Source organism: Vulpes vulpes, chromosome 8 (assembly GCF_048418805.1).
Source record: "Vulpes vulpes isolate BD-2025 chromosome 8, VulVul3, whole genome shotgun sequence".
NCBI lineage: Eukaryota > Metazoa > Chordata > Mammalia > Carnivora > Canidae > Vulpes > Vulpes vulpes.
Window position 1 is genome coordinate 45,104,567 of NC_132787.1, and position 16,515 is coordinate 45,121,081.

Sequence of the window (16,515 nt, forward strand, 5' to 3'; positions counted from 1 at the left end):
GAGTCCTCCGCGCCCCCGGGGACCCCGGGAGCCCACAGGGGACTGCGAGAGCTGGAGGTGTCGGTGCCCTCGTCCCGCGCCTGCAGCGAGCGGCTCTGTTCTGCTGCGGGAACCGGGAACGGCGCTCCCCGGGGCTGGATCGGTAGCCGAGCTGTCGTGGGGCCAGGTATTCCAGGGGTGCAGCTGTTCTGCGAATCTGAGGCGCGAACTGGTTCCCGGGTGTCGGGCTGTTTTGATCTGCAGCGGCCGCCCGGCGAGCCCAGCCTTCGCCCTGAACACGGCCGCTAGGGGTGAGGGCTCTGGGCGAGGCCGTGAGGACTGTCCGCCTTCTCCCGGGCCGGCTCGAGGATTCTGGGGCTCCCAGGAGCCTGCTGTTCTGACGCCCGCGGAGACAGGCCCCGACCCCGCTGGCGATGAGGAGTGACTCCGCGAGCCCTGCGGCTGCCCTCGGCGGACTGTGGGGGCCGCCGAGGAGCAGCGAGGCCGCGCGCGCCGCCCCGGCCCCGGCCCCGGGCCCGCCCGCCGCCGCCGCCGCCGCCGCCGCCGCCGCCGCCGCCGCCGCCGCCCTGCTGGAGGACGCCGCAGACCTCCTGGTGGTGCACCTGGACTTCCGCGCCGCGCTGCGCACCTGCGAGCGCGCCTGGCGGAGCTTGGCCGGCGACCAGGCGGCAGCGTACGTGCTGGGCTCCGCTCCTTTCCGGGTGACCCTGCCGAGGGCCTCGGGGTCTTGGGAGTTCTGTCCTTCCCAGGGTGCTCACGAGGAGCCTTACGCCCTCTGAGAGGCTGGTGCGCCCCTTCTACAGACGAGGAAATTGAGGCGCTGCGCAATGACCACGTTTTCCTTGCTGGGAGAGGAGGTTAATAGAGCTCCGTGAGAACGCACAGCCGGCTCTTCCCTCCCTGTTCCGTGTACAGTGGCATGGGGGGGGCGGGGAGACAGATGTGCACTGAGTTAAATTATTTCAGTAAGCGGGTGGTGGAAGTCTAGGTATGCTTCCCTCCCCCGCGTTGTTCACTTCTGACCTTGGCTGATAAATGGAAATGGAGTTCGGAGCTGGAGTAGTGTCCTGGTCCTGTTGAAGGACGGGATTAAAGAATCAATCCAGAGAAGACCTTGGCTCTGCCTTGCCCTTTTTTTTTTTTTTTTTTTTTTTTCATTTATTTATGAGAGAGAGGCAGAGACACAGGCAGAGGGAGAAGCAGGCTCCACGCAGGGAACCCGACGTGGGACTCGATCCCGGGTCTCCAGGAAGGCGCCAAACCGCTGCGCCACCCAGGGATCCCTGCCTTGCTCTTTCTAATGCTGTTAGCCTCTTTGGGAAGTTGAGGGCATCATTTCTCTACGGATTGCCATCTTGATTTAGGCACACTAAGGAGGTGGTGGGTAGAATAGTCAAAGCTGAACCCAGAAAACGACGAACTGGGGAACCCTGGCTGTGTTTTTAGGGGATAGGGGCTACGGGCCTGTTGCAGTACATGCTGGAGGCCGTGATTTGGGGTACCTGGATGTACCTCACATGGTGTTAACAAGCCAGTTGTGAAGTTCCTATACCCACACTCAACCAGAAATCTTCCAGCATCCCCACTGCTCTACTAGGCAGACTTTTAGCTCCAGCTCTCTTTCCACCCATACACCTGTGCTACATATTGTCCCTTTTCCCTACGCTAATTTCATCTGGATACAAAGATGTATGTTAGGCAACAGTTGAGTTGCCTCCATGAGATTTACAGGGACTTTGAACTCCTGGGGGAAAGGGCAGTTTTCTGTGTTGGCACTCAAGAAACCAGTTGTAATTTGAGATCCTCTTGAATACTCACTAAAGAGGAGGATAGAGATGAAGGCTGCTGAGTTGGGAGCTGGGGAGGAACAATCCCAGGGTGAATGTAGTAATGGAAATGAGAATCAATCAATCTATCTTTTTTTTCTCTTTCTTTCTTTCTTTCTTTCTTTCTTTCTTTCTTTCTTTCTTTCTTTTCTTTCTTTTCTTTTCTTTCCTACCTTCCTTCTTTCCTTCCTTCCTTCCATCCTTCCTTCCTTCCTTCCTTCCTTCCTTCCTTCCTTCCTTCCTTCCGTGTGAGCAGGCAGGGTGGGGAGGGGCAGAGGTAGAGGGAAAGAAAGAATCTCCATCAGGCCCCACACTAAGCATGAAGCTTAGGAAGTGGGGCTCAATCCCAAGATCATGACCTGAGCAGAAACCAAGAGTCAATGCTTAACTGACTGAGCCACCCAGCCGCCCCTGGAGGGGAACCACTCCTAAACTTGAATTGGTTTTTCTGCTGGCAGCTCCTTGGAGGTGAAAGGCTCCCTTTGTGTTGTGGGGATCCAGGCCCTGGCAGAAATGAATCGGTGGCGGGAAGTCCTGTCCTGGGTTCTTCAGTATTACCAGGTCCCTGAAAAGCTACCCCCCAAAGTCCTGGAACTATGGTAGGTCCTTGTTCTGATTCATTGGATCGGCTCAGGAAAAAGGATTTTCATGTCTTTTTCTGAATCTGTGCCTAATATTTTTACCCCATTGCCTACCATTTCCCTCTATATCTAATTTTTTTAACCTCAAAACATAGCCATGAAGGATGAGGAAGGGAGAATTTAGGAATGGGGTAGAGAAAAAGAGGAGAAGAGACAATGGGAATAGGAGATGTGAAGTGGAGTATGTCCTAGCTGAGAGAGCTTCTTGCAACTTCCTAGGAATCCCTGATTCTTTTCAGTATCCTCATCCCATAGGGAAGGACTGGAGGACATAGGGGAGGGGTTCAGTGGGAAAGGGTGGTAGTTAGGAGAATCAACTGTGGAGCACTGACTATTTTTTTTTTTTTGAAATTGTATTATTTGGGGCTGCAGTGTTCTTTTATACAGCAAAATGCAGGAGCCTGGAGCTGTGCTGGAAGTGGTCAGTGCCTGGCTGCGAGACCCAGACAATCAAGGCCTTCCAGAATACAGAGCCTTGGCAGAACTTCACCTGCAGCGGGTGCTCCTGCCTCTCGGCTACTTATCAGAGGCTGAGGAGCTAGTGGTGGGCTCTGCAGCCTTCAGTGAGGAAGAGCGGTTGGATGTACTTCAGGACATTAGGAAGGCAAAGCAACAGCAGAAACACCAACACTTGGGCTCTGAGGAGGCCCAGAAGTTGAACCAGGAAGGTAGGACATCATCCTTCTGTGGCCACTGTAAAGTGGAGTTGTGGGCTTTCCCCTATACCTTGGGGTTCTCATGACATTCCCTGGAGCAATTATTTGGATGAGTAACTCCTAAATTGCAGAATAGGAAACCTGTTGATTTGATTAAAAAGCCAAACTTTGACCCTTTGTAGTTGGCAGTGGAAGGAGAATCCCTATATAGGGAGGTATTGATGAGTCTCAGAAACTTAATTCTTGTCTCTTGAAAGCCACCTTCTCCTTAGGGTCCACTCACTAGATCTCTTGTCTCTGTCATGCTGGCCTGAGTGGGATGTTATTCCTTCCTTCAAAGCTGGCCCAATACAGACACACCTGAGCTGTGCTGTGGGATAGCTAAAGGAAAATAAGAAGCTGCTCCAACAAGTTGGTCACTTGACTTAGATAAACTTCCGTATCTACAGCTAGGCCCCATTGCCCTACCTCTGTCTGCCTTTACGTACTAGATCTCCTGGGTATCTGCCCATTAGAGTGCACTTTCACACAATGGTTTTTATAGGGAAGCTATTTGAAGACCCAACATCATACACCTGGCTATTATCATACAGAGGATGCCTCATAGAGTTGGGTGTGGGCATGTGTGTTATTTTGTTATAAGGGATTTTAAAGGTCCTCTACTCCAGACTTGGCACTGCTTGTTCTCAAATTGGTGGTGTTCATGTTTATATTTATCACCTAAGACTTTTGACTTCTTTACTGTATATATTGAGTGCCCTTCATTTTCCTGCATTAATGTGATAATCAAGAACTATTACTCCGTGTAACTCTGTGTACATATCTTAGGCCAAAATATAAAGAATACTGTAAAATAATATTTAAAAAGTACACCAAATATGCCAGATTTACCCAGCTGAGTAGATGTTCTCCATCAAAAGTCTCTCCTAATGAGATGACATTCTAGTGTTGTAGTCTCTCCTTAAAACATTTTTGGAGCTTTTGGAATTTCTTTTAGAACTACATGAGCAAACTAGACTTGTTACCTTTTGCTCAACTCTCATAATTAAGCTCAAAGCTCAGAGTCAGAGAAGCTGGTTCTCTTGGACTGGACTACCCTGCAGTTATGCTTTCTTTTCCCTGACCAGGCTCCTTCTCCCACAAGTTCCTGTCACTAATGATGTTGTTTCGCCGGCTTTGGGATTCTATAGTGAGCCACTTCTTTTCCATGCCCTTCAAAAAGAGCCTCCTGGCTGCCTTGATCCTCTGCCTCTTGGTGGTGAGGTTTGATCCAGGTGAGTAATAAAGCCTGTCTTCTCTCCCACCCTTCCTTGGGAAGGTACAGTTGAACAGGGGCTGGGCTTGTGGGAGCCTGCTGGGGGTGGAGACAGATTCCATGCCACTTCTCCCTGAGTCTTTTCTATAAGGAGGGACTATTGGACCTCAGTGAGAGCCAGCCCAGCTCACCTAGGAGAGAACAGCCTTGGAGTCCATGAGAGCAGTCTGGAGGAATTCCACTGTACTCTATTGACCTTCAGACATTGACTTTGAGTCATTGTCATCTACTTTATCTGAGGATGAACTCTGACTAGAATGTGATAATTAGAAGAAAAAATTCCCTCATTGGATATCTAAGAAATTGTGTTAAATTCTAAGTGAAATACATGTACATTTTAGAAAATGTGGAAAATAGAGAAAAGGAAGAAAACAGAAATCGCCTATAAGTTTGCTATTGTAATGGTTGTGCTTTTAGTCTCTTTCTATATGGATATAGATACAATTTTGCATGTTATAAATGTTCTTTAAAACATGGCTTTAGGGATGCCTGGGTGGCTCAATGGTTGAGTGTCTGCTTTTGGCTCAGGTCATGATCCCGGCAGGGAGCCTGCTTCTTCCTCTGCCTCTGTTTCTGCCTTTCTCTCTGTGTTTCTCATGAATAAATAAATAAAATCTTAAAAAACAAGAACAACATGGCTTTACATTTTATGTATTATTTAACATAAATAATATTCTAAGTTACAGAAACTTCCATAGGTGATCAATAACCCCCTGTTACTGAACATTTTGATTATTTCTTACTCTGTTTTCTGCAGTGCTGTGCAGCAGACATGAACTCCCTAAGTACTATTTGGGAACAACCTTGGTTATTTCCTGAGGATTAACTCCCCAAAATTAAGTGCTGGGCCAAAGATTAGGAGCTTACTCTTCTAGATTTTTATGTTTGTGTGTTACTCTATGTGAGTTATGGTCTAATCTCTACTCTTCTTATGAATTTAGACTTAGAATAGACATATAACTTTCAAAACTGCGGGGAAAACTGGAAACCCTATTCCAGTCCCTTCATTTTCTTTTTCTTTCTTTTTTGGTCAAGAAACCTAAGAACCAGAAAAAAAAGTGACTAGCCCAGGATCACACAAATAATTTGTCTGTTTAAAAAATTGCCAGTTCTTGGGTGCACCGAAGTGGTACAGTTAGTTAAGCATCTGACTTGGTTTTGTCTTGAGTCACAATCTCAGGATTGTGAGATCCAGCCCCACATGGAGCCTGGTGTTGGGCTCCGAGCTCAATGGGGGAGTCTGCTTGAGACTCTCTGCCTCTGCTCCTTCTCCCACTTTCTAGTCCATATGCACACTCTTGAGCATGTGTACTCTCCCTCTCTCAAATACATAAATCTTGAAAAAAAAAAAAAAAAAAAAGAAACTAACCCAAACCTCCCAGTTCTCGTGTTTATCTTCAGGTCTTCCCCATTTCCCCCATTCACCTTTCTCTTATTCTTTTTTTTTTTCTTAAGATTATTTATTTATTTATTTATTCATTCATTCATTCATAAAGACACACACACAGAGAAAGACAGAGGGAGAAGCAGGCGCCATGCAGGGTGCTGGATGCGGGACTCCATCCCAGCACCCCAGAATCATGCCCCGGGCCAAAGGCAGGCCCCAAACCATTGAGCCACCAAGGGATCCCCCTTATTATTATTATTTTTAAAGGTTTTATTTATCTATTCATGAGAGACAGAGAGAGAGAGAGAGAGAGGCAAGGACACAGGCAGAGGGAGAAGCAGTCTTCTCACAGGGAGCCCAATGTGGGAGTTGATACCAGGTCCCCAGATCACACCCTGAGCCCAAGGCAGATGCTCAACCGCTAAGCCACCCAGGCATCCCCCTTTCTCTTATTCTGTGAGCTTTTTTGCATAGCTCCAAGCTGTCCTTTTTGCTTTGCTGAATAGGAGACAGGAGTACAGCTTTGTTTGAGGAAAGAGTCACTTGTTAGTTCTCAGGAAGGCTGACGATAGTTTGTGTTCATTCCTGTCCACTCTCTGACTTTCTACTTTGTTCCAGAGACTTGATAAAAATTTAGAATTTTTTTGTATGGTTTTTAGAAGTCGGTTTCTTCTGAGCGAGGGCAGCAAGAGGTAATTTGAGCTTGCTGCTTCCCAGGCTACTCAGAGCTTCGCAGTGCTCTGGCCTGGCACTCCTGACCCCCAGTGGCAGTCTTGACTCATTGCAGCAGTGGTGCTGTGAGGAGAACCCATGACGAGGCTGCAACTAGAACTCTATAGGAAGGATATAAAGAGAATAGACTGTCAATAACTTTCTTTAAAAATAACATTTTTCTAAAAAAAATTAAAATAAAAAATAAAAATAAAAATAACATTTTTCTTTTTAAGAAAGAAAAAAATCAGTTAAAAAATCAGCAATCAAATAAGGAAAAACCAATCAGTTCAACCTTAATTCCGAAGAGGTAGATTGAACTTTATTTTCAATATAATTAACTAAGGATGAAAATAGATAATACTATCACTTGGCTCCAGGTTAAGAAGGTATGAAAAGGAATTTAGTGAAATGTCTTCTCAAATTTATCTTCCCAGAGGCAGCCACCATTACGAGTCTTTTTGTGTGTGTATAAAAAAGTTACGGTAAAACATAATAAGTTTGAATCTTTTTCTCAGCAAACTTAAGGTCACTCTAATCCAAGTGAAGAAAATATATCTCATAAAGTATATCCTAGAGAAAGTGAAATTCTTTATTGTTGGGAAGGGGAGGAGGAGCAAATAACACCAAGTATCAATATATGCTTTAAAAAGATCATGCATGTTCCCAAAACAGTAGGATTTCCCAGGGATGGGACTTGAGGCTGAAAGGAGGAAGAAGGAAGTAGAGGCAGGCACACTGACAACCATCTTCCTTTTCCCTGCAGCTTCTCCTTCTTCCTTGCCCTTCCTCTACAAGCTGGCTCAGCTCTTCCATCGGATTCAGGAGGGCATGTTTTCTCTCTACCGGCTTCCTGTCCACGACTGAGTGGTCTTTCCCATTCCACTCACCATCTCTACTCTCCAAGTCTGCCAGGACAGAAGCAGAGTAACTCATCAGTGGCAGCTCTCCTGTTGCTGGCTGGGTGCTAGTGGGAATGGGGCCAGCCCCAATTCTAGACAGAGGTGATCCAGTCTGGTGAACTGTGTTTTGCCACCTGAATGTTCTCCCCTCTGCACCCCACTTTGGCTGGTGTTGGTAGGTAATGTGGGAACAAAGTGGGGCCAGAGGCCACAAATCCTCCAGAATAATACTCCCTTATACCCAGAGGCCCCTCCTAAAGGAGGAGTTTGGGAGAGGAGCGTGTCCATGAAATATTCCATCTTCTTGTCAAAGGCAAGGGGTTGATTTCTCAGGTCAGGGTGTTAATGAGGCTGGAAGTACAGAAAACTCTGATGGAATGACCCTTGGCCTTTCACTTCCTTCTAAAACTTACCTCTGAAAATTGCCTCACAAGGCAGGTCCTTAATTAGGCAGAGTAAAGATCTGAGAGGGCCTCTTAATTCTTCTCTGTGCTCCTCTCCACTGGATCTGTGGACAGGAGCAGAGAGAGGTTATTTATCAATACACCATTCCTGTGGTTCTGCAATGGGCTTGAAGCTGCTTGGGCCCTCTCTTTTCAGACCAGGATGTGGTTTTCAGGTGACTGTTGAAAGCCAAGTAAAGCTGCTCTGCTCTTCTCACTGGGTAAAGTGATCTTGCTTGGTGCCCCTGGGCTTCAGCTCAATTTTCCAGGTTGTCGGTGGCCAAGTCCTGCTCTATTACACACAGTATTCCTGTGCTCTCTTCCTGTCAATCCCTGCAATAGTATTTTTGCACTTTTTCCTATGGCTGTTTCACTAGGTTCTGCCTATATCATTGCCTTCTTGGTGCCCGCTGTTGCTGTTTGCCCCCCTTCCTATGTCCTGTTGTTCTAGTTATAGTACATTGTTGGTATAATGTACAAGTTTTTCTGCTCATGTGGCCTTGAAAAGTAGGCCAGCCCAAGAAGCTGATGAGCTGAAAATGGAACTGGGTAATCAGGTGAGCTAGAAGGGATGTGTGGAGGGAGTTGGGCAGAGGGGAGATACGGGTTTTGAAGTCAATGAACAATTCATTGCGGAGGCATTGGGGCCATAACATTTGAGAATTTGAAATGTTTCAGTGTTTTCTGTCACTGGCCGCCAGAATCTCAGATGTTTCTGTGCAAGTAAATATAAAACACTGCTGTGCTGTTGGAACTGTAAAAGGCTTTCAACAGGGGCTAGGCTTTTTAAGGCTGAAGGCCAAGCAAACCACCCCCTGCTGGGGCTTCAGGCAGTGTTGATGCCAGGAATATAGGAGGTGCTTATTAGTTTCTAGTGGGTTGCTTTTCAGGAGTTTCAAGTCAACAACTTCTCTTTAGTAAAATGGGTAGAATAAGTAAACCTCATGGGCCCTAGGTAGAAAAGTTGGCCAACTCTGTGGGAAATGAATCCATGCTTTTACATACAGACTTTTAAATAGAGTTAAGAACTCTGGGGAGAGGCAAGGAGACAGGTTAGCTTTGGTATCTCTCTGTTAGAATGATTTCTCAAAATGAAGATCTAGTACCTTTCTTGACCCTAGATAAAAGTCTTTAATAGCTTTCCATTCATCACATGGCATTTCTTAATTCCATCATGCAATTTAGGGCATCTTCTGCACTGGTGTTGGCTAACACCTCCACTTTCGTGCAGGCCTCTGTTCCTCACACATGCTGCCTGCTGGCTGTGCAGCCTGTCATAGTTTTCTGAACATTTCCTGCTCCTTCACACCGCTGAACCTTTAGCACCTGCTCTTCCCTCTGGGAGGTCCAGCTCCCACTTTTTGCCTTGTTAGCTCCTCAAATTTCCAGACTTCCTCAAGGTTACCTTTGGGAATCCTTTCCCTATGTCTTCTGCTTCCATGTCCCTATTTCCTATCCTTCTTGTGGTTGTGACCTCATGGCCCTAAAACTGTGAAGTTCTTTGTTCCCTCCAGTCACTGTGAGCTCTTTGAAGCTGGGGAATGTGGCATGTTGCAGTGTTTAAGAATCAGGTTTGGATCCCTGCTCTACTACTCACGGAGGTATGTGACGGTTGGAAACTGACCTATCCTTTCTCTGCCTCAGTGTCCTCATCTGTTAGTGAGTTATTATCTCATAGACCAAGTAAAGGAGAGCCGAGTTAGGAAGTGCTTAGCATGTTATCCTGCTCCAAATAAGAGCTCTTGTGAGTGGTAGCTGTGTCCTGGTCGCCTAGCCCAGCCCCCAGGAATGTGAAGGTATTCAGAGATATTCAGATTAATGAACTGTTTCAGCCACCATGACATAAGATCTGTGTGCTTTGGTGTGTTTTGTATTGTGAAAAGTCTGAGTAAAAAGAAGATCCGACTATGCCCACCTTCTTTTTTTGTCTGTTCCCTGAAGTTCCTCTGTATTATTCTGCTTGCAGGCCTCTAGGTTCTGTTTGATGTTTGTCTTGAACCCTTAAGTGTTGTCTGATAACCAGCCCCAATTCCCTTCCTAGTCCAACGAGGTACTCAGAATCAGAACTGCTCTGATGAGACTTTGACCCTTTCTAAGGATGGAGGCTGGTATTCATATCAGTCTTCAAGTCTGGGCTTCATGAGGTCAGAAATGAAGGGAGGGCTTCCTTGTTGGACTTAGACCTGTGTTAGCCATTAGCCACATGGGGTTTTTGAGCGTTCGAAGTACGGCTAGTCCAAATCAAGATGTTCTGTAAATGTAAAATACTCACTGGATTTTGAAGATTTAGTACTAAAAAAAGAATGGAAACTCAGTAATTTTTATATTGATTGCATGTTGAAATGATAATATTTTGGACATATTTGGTTAAATAAAATCTATTAAAATTGATTTCAGCTGTTTCTTTTTACTGTTTTGTAGGGCTCCTAGAATGTTTAAAATGACATATATGACTCACATTGTATTTCTATCGTATAGTGCTGTTGAACACACAGTATACATCAAGTTCAGAGGGGATAGCGATCAGCATTATATGCTGGGATTTTACAGAGTGTTAGATCTGGGAAGATAATTTCTTATAGCACCTCCTCCCCTTTTTAAGTTACGGAAATTGAGATCCATAGAGGTGATGTGATTTGCCTCGAGATGCATAGCCTGAATAAGATCAAGGTCTCCTGACCCTCGAGTCTGGTGTTCCTGTCACTGTGCCATGATCCTGCTTCACTTGCTCTAAAATCAGTCACTCTCTGGCTGAAATTCACTGTTAATATACACATATATCTAGGAGGGTAACTTCACTTGGAGTTGGTAGATTCGTTTTACAGACTTTTTTTTTTTTTTCTCATTTTACAGGCTTCTGAGAGAATACAACATAGAACAGGTATTTTAACCTTTAGGGATGCTGAGAAGAGCAGCAATGGGTAATGTCTATGGTCAGGAGGCTAGGGAGGTTGGGGTGAAGGGGGAGAGGTGACATTAGGCTACCGTGGGCCATCACAGGGGTGGAGGTGGGGGACTGGTGAAGGACATAGTTGTTCTGCTTCCAAAAAGCCGCTTAGAAGGGACTGACTCTCAGCTTTGTGCAGGTGCTCTCCACTCTTGTGCACATGTATGTTTGCACATGTGTGCATGTAAGGCATTTAAAAATGATAACAGAAGTTTTACATATGGGGTACAGATTTCAAAATCACAAAAGGATATTCATGGAAAAGAGTACCTTTATTTCCACTCCCAGTTTCCTGCCCAGAGGCCACCACTGTTAATTAATTAATCTTGGATGATTGTTCCTCATCGGCTCACGTAGAGCTGCCTCATTCTTACTAGCTATTCAGTATTCCATTGTGTGATAGGATTGCAGTGTATAAAACCCCCTTTCTCTTTTTAATATATTGAAACTTCTCTACCTTCTCCTAAATTGAAACACAGCCACTCTTGAGCTTGAGATTAGCAGGTACTGGTCTTGCCTCTTTACAGTCACTTCCTAGCAAACATGGGGCAGTCTGTTCAGCCTGTCTGGTAACTACCACAGCCGCAGTGGGAGATAAGAGCAGGCCCTTTCACATCCTGGACATTCAGTTTTTCTGAATCTCAACTGGTGCTAAAGCAGCCTCTGCCATCTGGTGAAAAGAGCCAGAGGAAATGGCAGAAAGAGAAAGGCCTGACATGGATTGCAAGTAGGGCACTGGCATACCATCTTGCCCTCTTTGCCTTCCTACATGGAGGAGTCCCAGGGCCAATGGAATTTCACCTCTGGCACCCACAGGTGAGGCCTATTGTAATTCCGTTAATTTTACTCTCTGGCTTAGGCAAGCTTCCTGCTGTAGCACTACTTTGGAATTTGATACATGACGCTGAAGTGTTTACTAGAAGAAAGTAGGGCCCTTTTGCTTCCCTCCCTCTGGAAACCTTAGTTTTATGGACTGATAAGAAGTGAAGTTAAAAGGCACCGTGCACAATGTCCTTAGCAGCCTATGAAATCCCTCTCTGCGCTATTCCTCCAGATATTGTTTGCTGGTCTCTAGGCCTCCTGATAAAACAATGACAGTTTTTCTTGTGTTAAAGCAATACTTATATATATTTTGGAAAATATTAATAATTGCATAGAAGCAAATATGTAACTTGTGATCCCACTAGTCAGAGGTAACCACTGTCAATATTGGTTGATTTCCTTTCATGTTTATTTTTTTTAAACACCTAACCCTCTTGGTAGCCCAGGTGCTTGCTTGAAGAGCTGTGGAAAAAATGGAAATTTCCAGACAGAATGGTTTGTGGATGAGTGGGACTAACTGGTTCAGCTGGATGACTTCTACTAAAGAGAGTAGGAATAACCTAGGAGAGGTTAAGCTAGGGGAGGAGAGGCTGTGTGGCCAGTTATTCTGTGGTGGCTAAATAGTGTGAGGTATAACGGAATGGTAAAATATCCATGAACACCCACTTTGACCAATGTGGCCAAATCCCAAAAGGTAGGGTTGGGATTTTATTACCCACTTCTAATTTTAATACTGACTCTTATTTAACACCATTTCCAAGCTCCTATTTCTTTTTTTTTTTTTAATTTTTATTTATTTATGATAGTCACAGAGAGAGAGAGAGAGAGAGAGAGGCAGAGGGAGAAGCAGGCTCCATGCACCGGGATCCCGACGTGGGATTCGATCCTGGGTCTCCAGGATCGCGCCCTGGGCCAAAGGCAGGCGCCAAACCGCTGCGCCACCCAGGGATCCCATCCAACCTCCTATTTCTTTGCAGCTTTTAACATCCCCTTGTCCCTATTATACCATCTGAGGTAAGGACTGATGAACATAAGGTAGTATTTGGAGACTTGGTTGAAAACAAAAGGATTTTTGCAGAAGTATGTCAGTATAGAAAAAAGTCACAGAAAACCAAATTGTATGGTCCTTAGAATGTAGTCAACAGGTTCTGAGCCTCAGAGAAAAAGATCTTTCATACTTTTATGCAAAAGGCTTGTTTTCCAAATGCAATAGACCACTATCTCTTCTATGGCTCCTTCCTCTGTCTCTAGCTTCTCTGATTCCTCCTTTGCTGTTTCTTTAACTGGTTTCTCTTTTTCTCTTGGCCTTCAAACTTGAAGTGAGTGTATCCTCAAGTCTCTCTTGCTGAGTTTCTACTTTCATGGATTCCACTATCTATCTGAATGACCCCTAGTCTCCAACGCCATCTGTGGTTTCTCAGGGGTTGTCTAATTATATTTCCAACTGCAGAGAAAATCTGGACCCACATTCCTCTCCTCCTCTTCAAGGTCCCCATCCAGACTCATTCTTATTGCTGATTAGCGTCACGCCCAAACCTATGCAGGCCCTGTGTTCTCCCTTGGGCTTCATCTTTCCTTGGACTGTTTATCCTTTAGATCTCGACTTACTGTTCAACCAAATTTCTCCTATGACACTTTTACTGGCCACTCTTGGTATTATCATGATATTTCTCTTTTCAGCCAGTCTTTTTTTTTTTCTTAAAGATTTTATTTATTTGTTCATGAGAGACACAGAAAGCGAGGCAGAGACACAGGCAGAGGAAGAAGCAGGCTCTGTGTGAGGAACCCGATGTGGGGCTTGATCCTGGGAATCCGGGATCAGGCCCTGAGCTAAAGGCAGATGCTCAACTGCAGAGCCACCCAGGTGACCCGTTTTTCAGCCAGTCTTGCACTTAATAGCCAAACTATTCATTTTACTAAGTCAATAGATCCTAGTTTTGTTCTTTAACTATTTCAGAAGGTCATATTTTGTCTCTCTAACTGGATAAAAGCCCTTATATGGGACAGGGTGTCATGTCTTCTAACAATAATAGCCAACATTGGTAAAATACTTGTATGTGCCAGGCACCATTCTAAGCACTTCTATTAACTTAATTAAATCTTCTAACAAGCCAGAGAGGCAGATATTATTATACAGGGAGGTTAAGTAACTTGCCCAATCGTCCCATAGCTATTAAGTGATAAAGCTGGGATCTGAACCTAGGCAGACTGACACCAGAGTTCATGCTCTTATATCTCCTATAACGCATAGAATAAGGCCACACAAGAAAGATTTTTTGAATAAACTTGGATTTGGTCTTTTTTAAAAAAATATTTATTTATTCATGAGAGACACACACACACAGAGAGAGAGGCAGAGACATAGGCAGAGGGAGAAGCAGGCCCCATGCAGGGAGCCCAATGTGGGATTCGATCCTGGGTCTCCAGGATCATGCCCTGGGCTGAAGGCAGCGCCAAACCACTGAGCCACTGGGACTGCCCATTGGATTTGATCTTGAGAATTAGAAGAAGGAAGAAATTGAAGCAGCAAAGAAAAGGGGCACCTGAGTGGCTCAGGGGTTGAGCGTCTGCCTCTGGCTCAGATCGTGATTCCAGGTCCTGGGATCTAGTCCCATATTGGGCTCCCCACAGGGAGCCTGCTTCTCCCTCTGCCTATGTGTCTGCCTCTCTCTCTCTCTCTGTCTCTCATGAATAAATAAAATCTTAAAGGCAGCAAAGAGGGTGGACAGAAAGACAAACATCTGGGCTGAAGGATAGAGGTGGAGGTAGAAAGAGAAGAAAGGACACAGGGCTTTGGCACCTGTTTTAGCAGTGTAATTGCTCAGCTCACTACAGAGGGAAAGTGCAGGATGTATTCCTTCTCAAGTGTTCTAGTGATGACAAAGACAGCCTGGCAGGTGTCCTTCAGTAGATATAAATACAAGCTTGTGGTTTCATCAGATGACTTATCTGGATAAACCAAGCTCTTGGTTACCAGCAGACTCAGCTGGATCCCAAGGAGTGGGCTGCTTTCTCTGAAAGGAAGCTACTCTGTATCTTTGATCCCTTTCAAAGTGTTGTCTGAGAGTTATGCTCACTCTTCCGAATCCACTGCCAAGCTGAAAAGCTGCTAAAATTGGCTTGTTACCCTAAGAGCCACCCTACCCACTCCAAATCTCCCTGAGCATTGGTCTCTTGACTGTGGATGGCAGCCTCTGCCCAGCAGGAATGCTCTGGAACATTCTGAGGATTCTACTCCCTCCCCTCTTAGTACTCATTACTGTTCTGTGCTATTTGTGGCTTTCATGGTCTCCTAGGTGGCAGTTAGCTGTTTCAGAGGTGCTAAAGACAATGACTAAAAGATATGCCTCATTAATCCTCCCAGGAAACACATGGATTTTTACAAGTCTTTTTTTTTTTTTTTTTTTTTAAAGAAATCAGGCTTAAACCCAAAGGGATAATTTTGCTGTAGAGTGAGCTCCGCTGTGGATGGTGTTTGAGAGTGTGGACCGAGGGACTGTAATACCTGAGTTCACATTTTGGTTTCCCCAACTATGACCTTGGGCAAACTATCATTCCTATGCCTTACTTTCTCATCTATAAAATGAATATAATAATTGTATTTACTCTATAGGTTTGTTGTGAAGAGTAAATGGTGCTAAAATGAATAAATACTGAAAAAGTTCATAGCATATAGTGAACAAGGGCTAGTTATTCTTACCATTGCTATTAATAAAGTGTGAGATGTGGGAGGGGAGAGTCAGTAGTGTTAGAACTCAGGATCATTCATGTATCAAAGTGTGAGACTAGTAGCCTCCCCCAATTCCTGGTTCTCAGCTCAGGAACTAGGCTTTTTTTTTTTTTTTTGTATTTTTTTTTATTGGAGTTCAATTTTTCTTTTTTATCTTTCTTTTTTTAATAATACATTTATTTTTTATTGGTGTTCAATTTGCCAACATACAACCAGTGCTCATCCCATCAAGTGCCCCCTCAATGCCCGCCACCCAGTCACCCAACACCCCGCCCTCCTCCCCTTCCACCACCCCTAGTTCGTTTCGTTTCCTAGAGTTAGGAGTCTTCATGTTCTGTCTCCCTTTCTTTTTTTTTTTTTTTTTTTAATTTTTATTTATTTATGATAGTCACAGAGAGAGAGAGAGAGAGGCAGAGACACAGGGAGAGGGAGAAGCAGGCTCCATGCACCGGGAGCCCGACGTGGGATTCGATCCTGGGTCTCCAGGATCGCGCCCTGGGCCAAAGGCAGGCGCTAAACCACTGCGCCACCCAGGGATCCCTCTGTCTCCCTTTCTGATATTTCCTACCCATTTCTTCTCCCTTCCCCTCTATTCCCTTTCACTATTATTTATATTCCCCAAATGAATGAGACCATACACTGTTTGTCCTTCTCCGATTGACTTACTTCACTCAGCATAATACCCTCCAGTTCCATCCACGTTGAAGCAAATGGTGGGTATTTGTTGTTTCTAATGGCTGAGGAATATTCCATTGTATCCATAAACCACATCTTCTTTATCCATCATCTTTCGACGGACACCGAGGCTCCTTCCACAGTTTGGCTACTGTGGACATTGCTGCTAGAAACATCGGGGTGCAGGTGTCCCGGTGTTTCACTACATCTGTATCTTTGGGGTAAATCCCCAGCAGTGTAATTGCTGGTCGTAGGGCAGGTCTTTTTTTTTTAAGCAATTTTTTTTTTAAAGATTTATTTATTTATTTATTCATGAGAGAGAGATCAAGAGAGAGGCAGAGACACAGGAGGAGGGAGAAGCAGGCTCCATGCCGGGAGCCGGACGCGGGACGCGGGACTCGATCCGGGGACTCCAGGATTGCACCCTGGGCCAAAGGCAGGCGCTAAACTGCTGAGCCAC

The 16,515-nt window shown here is 45.2% G+C and overlaps 1 protein-coding gene across 3 annotated transcripts; it reads left to right on the forward strand.

Moving 5' to 3' along the window:
* Nucleotides 1–281: 281 nt before the first annotated feature.
* On the forward strand, nucleotides 282–10,272 carry PEX26 (peroxisomal biogenesis factor 26). 3 transcript variants are annotated; one of them, XM_025995520.2, is made up of 5 exons: nucleotides 282–673; nucleotides 2,285–2,425; nucleotides 2,840–3,135; nucleotides 4,251–4,397; nucleotides 7,303–10,272. In XM_025995520.2, exons 1-5 carry the CDS (start codon nucleotides 414–416, stop codon nucleotides 7,401–7,403), a joined length of 945 nt encoding a protein of 314 aa, XP_025851305.2. In that variant the 5' UTR covers nucleotides 282–413; the 3' UTR covers nucleotides 7,404–10,272. The 3 variants fall into 3 exon arrangements, with proteins under 3 accessions (XP_025851305.2, XP_072622518.1, XP_072622519.1); XM_072766417.1 differs by lacking the exon at nucleotides 7,303–10,272 and adding an exon at nucleotides 4,530–4,968; XM_072766418.1 differs by lacking the exon at nucleotides 2,285–2,425.
* Nucleotides 10,273–16,515: the final 6,243 nt, after the last annotated feature.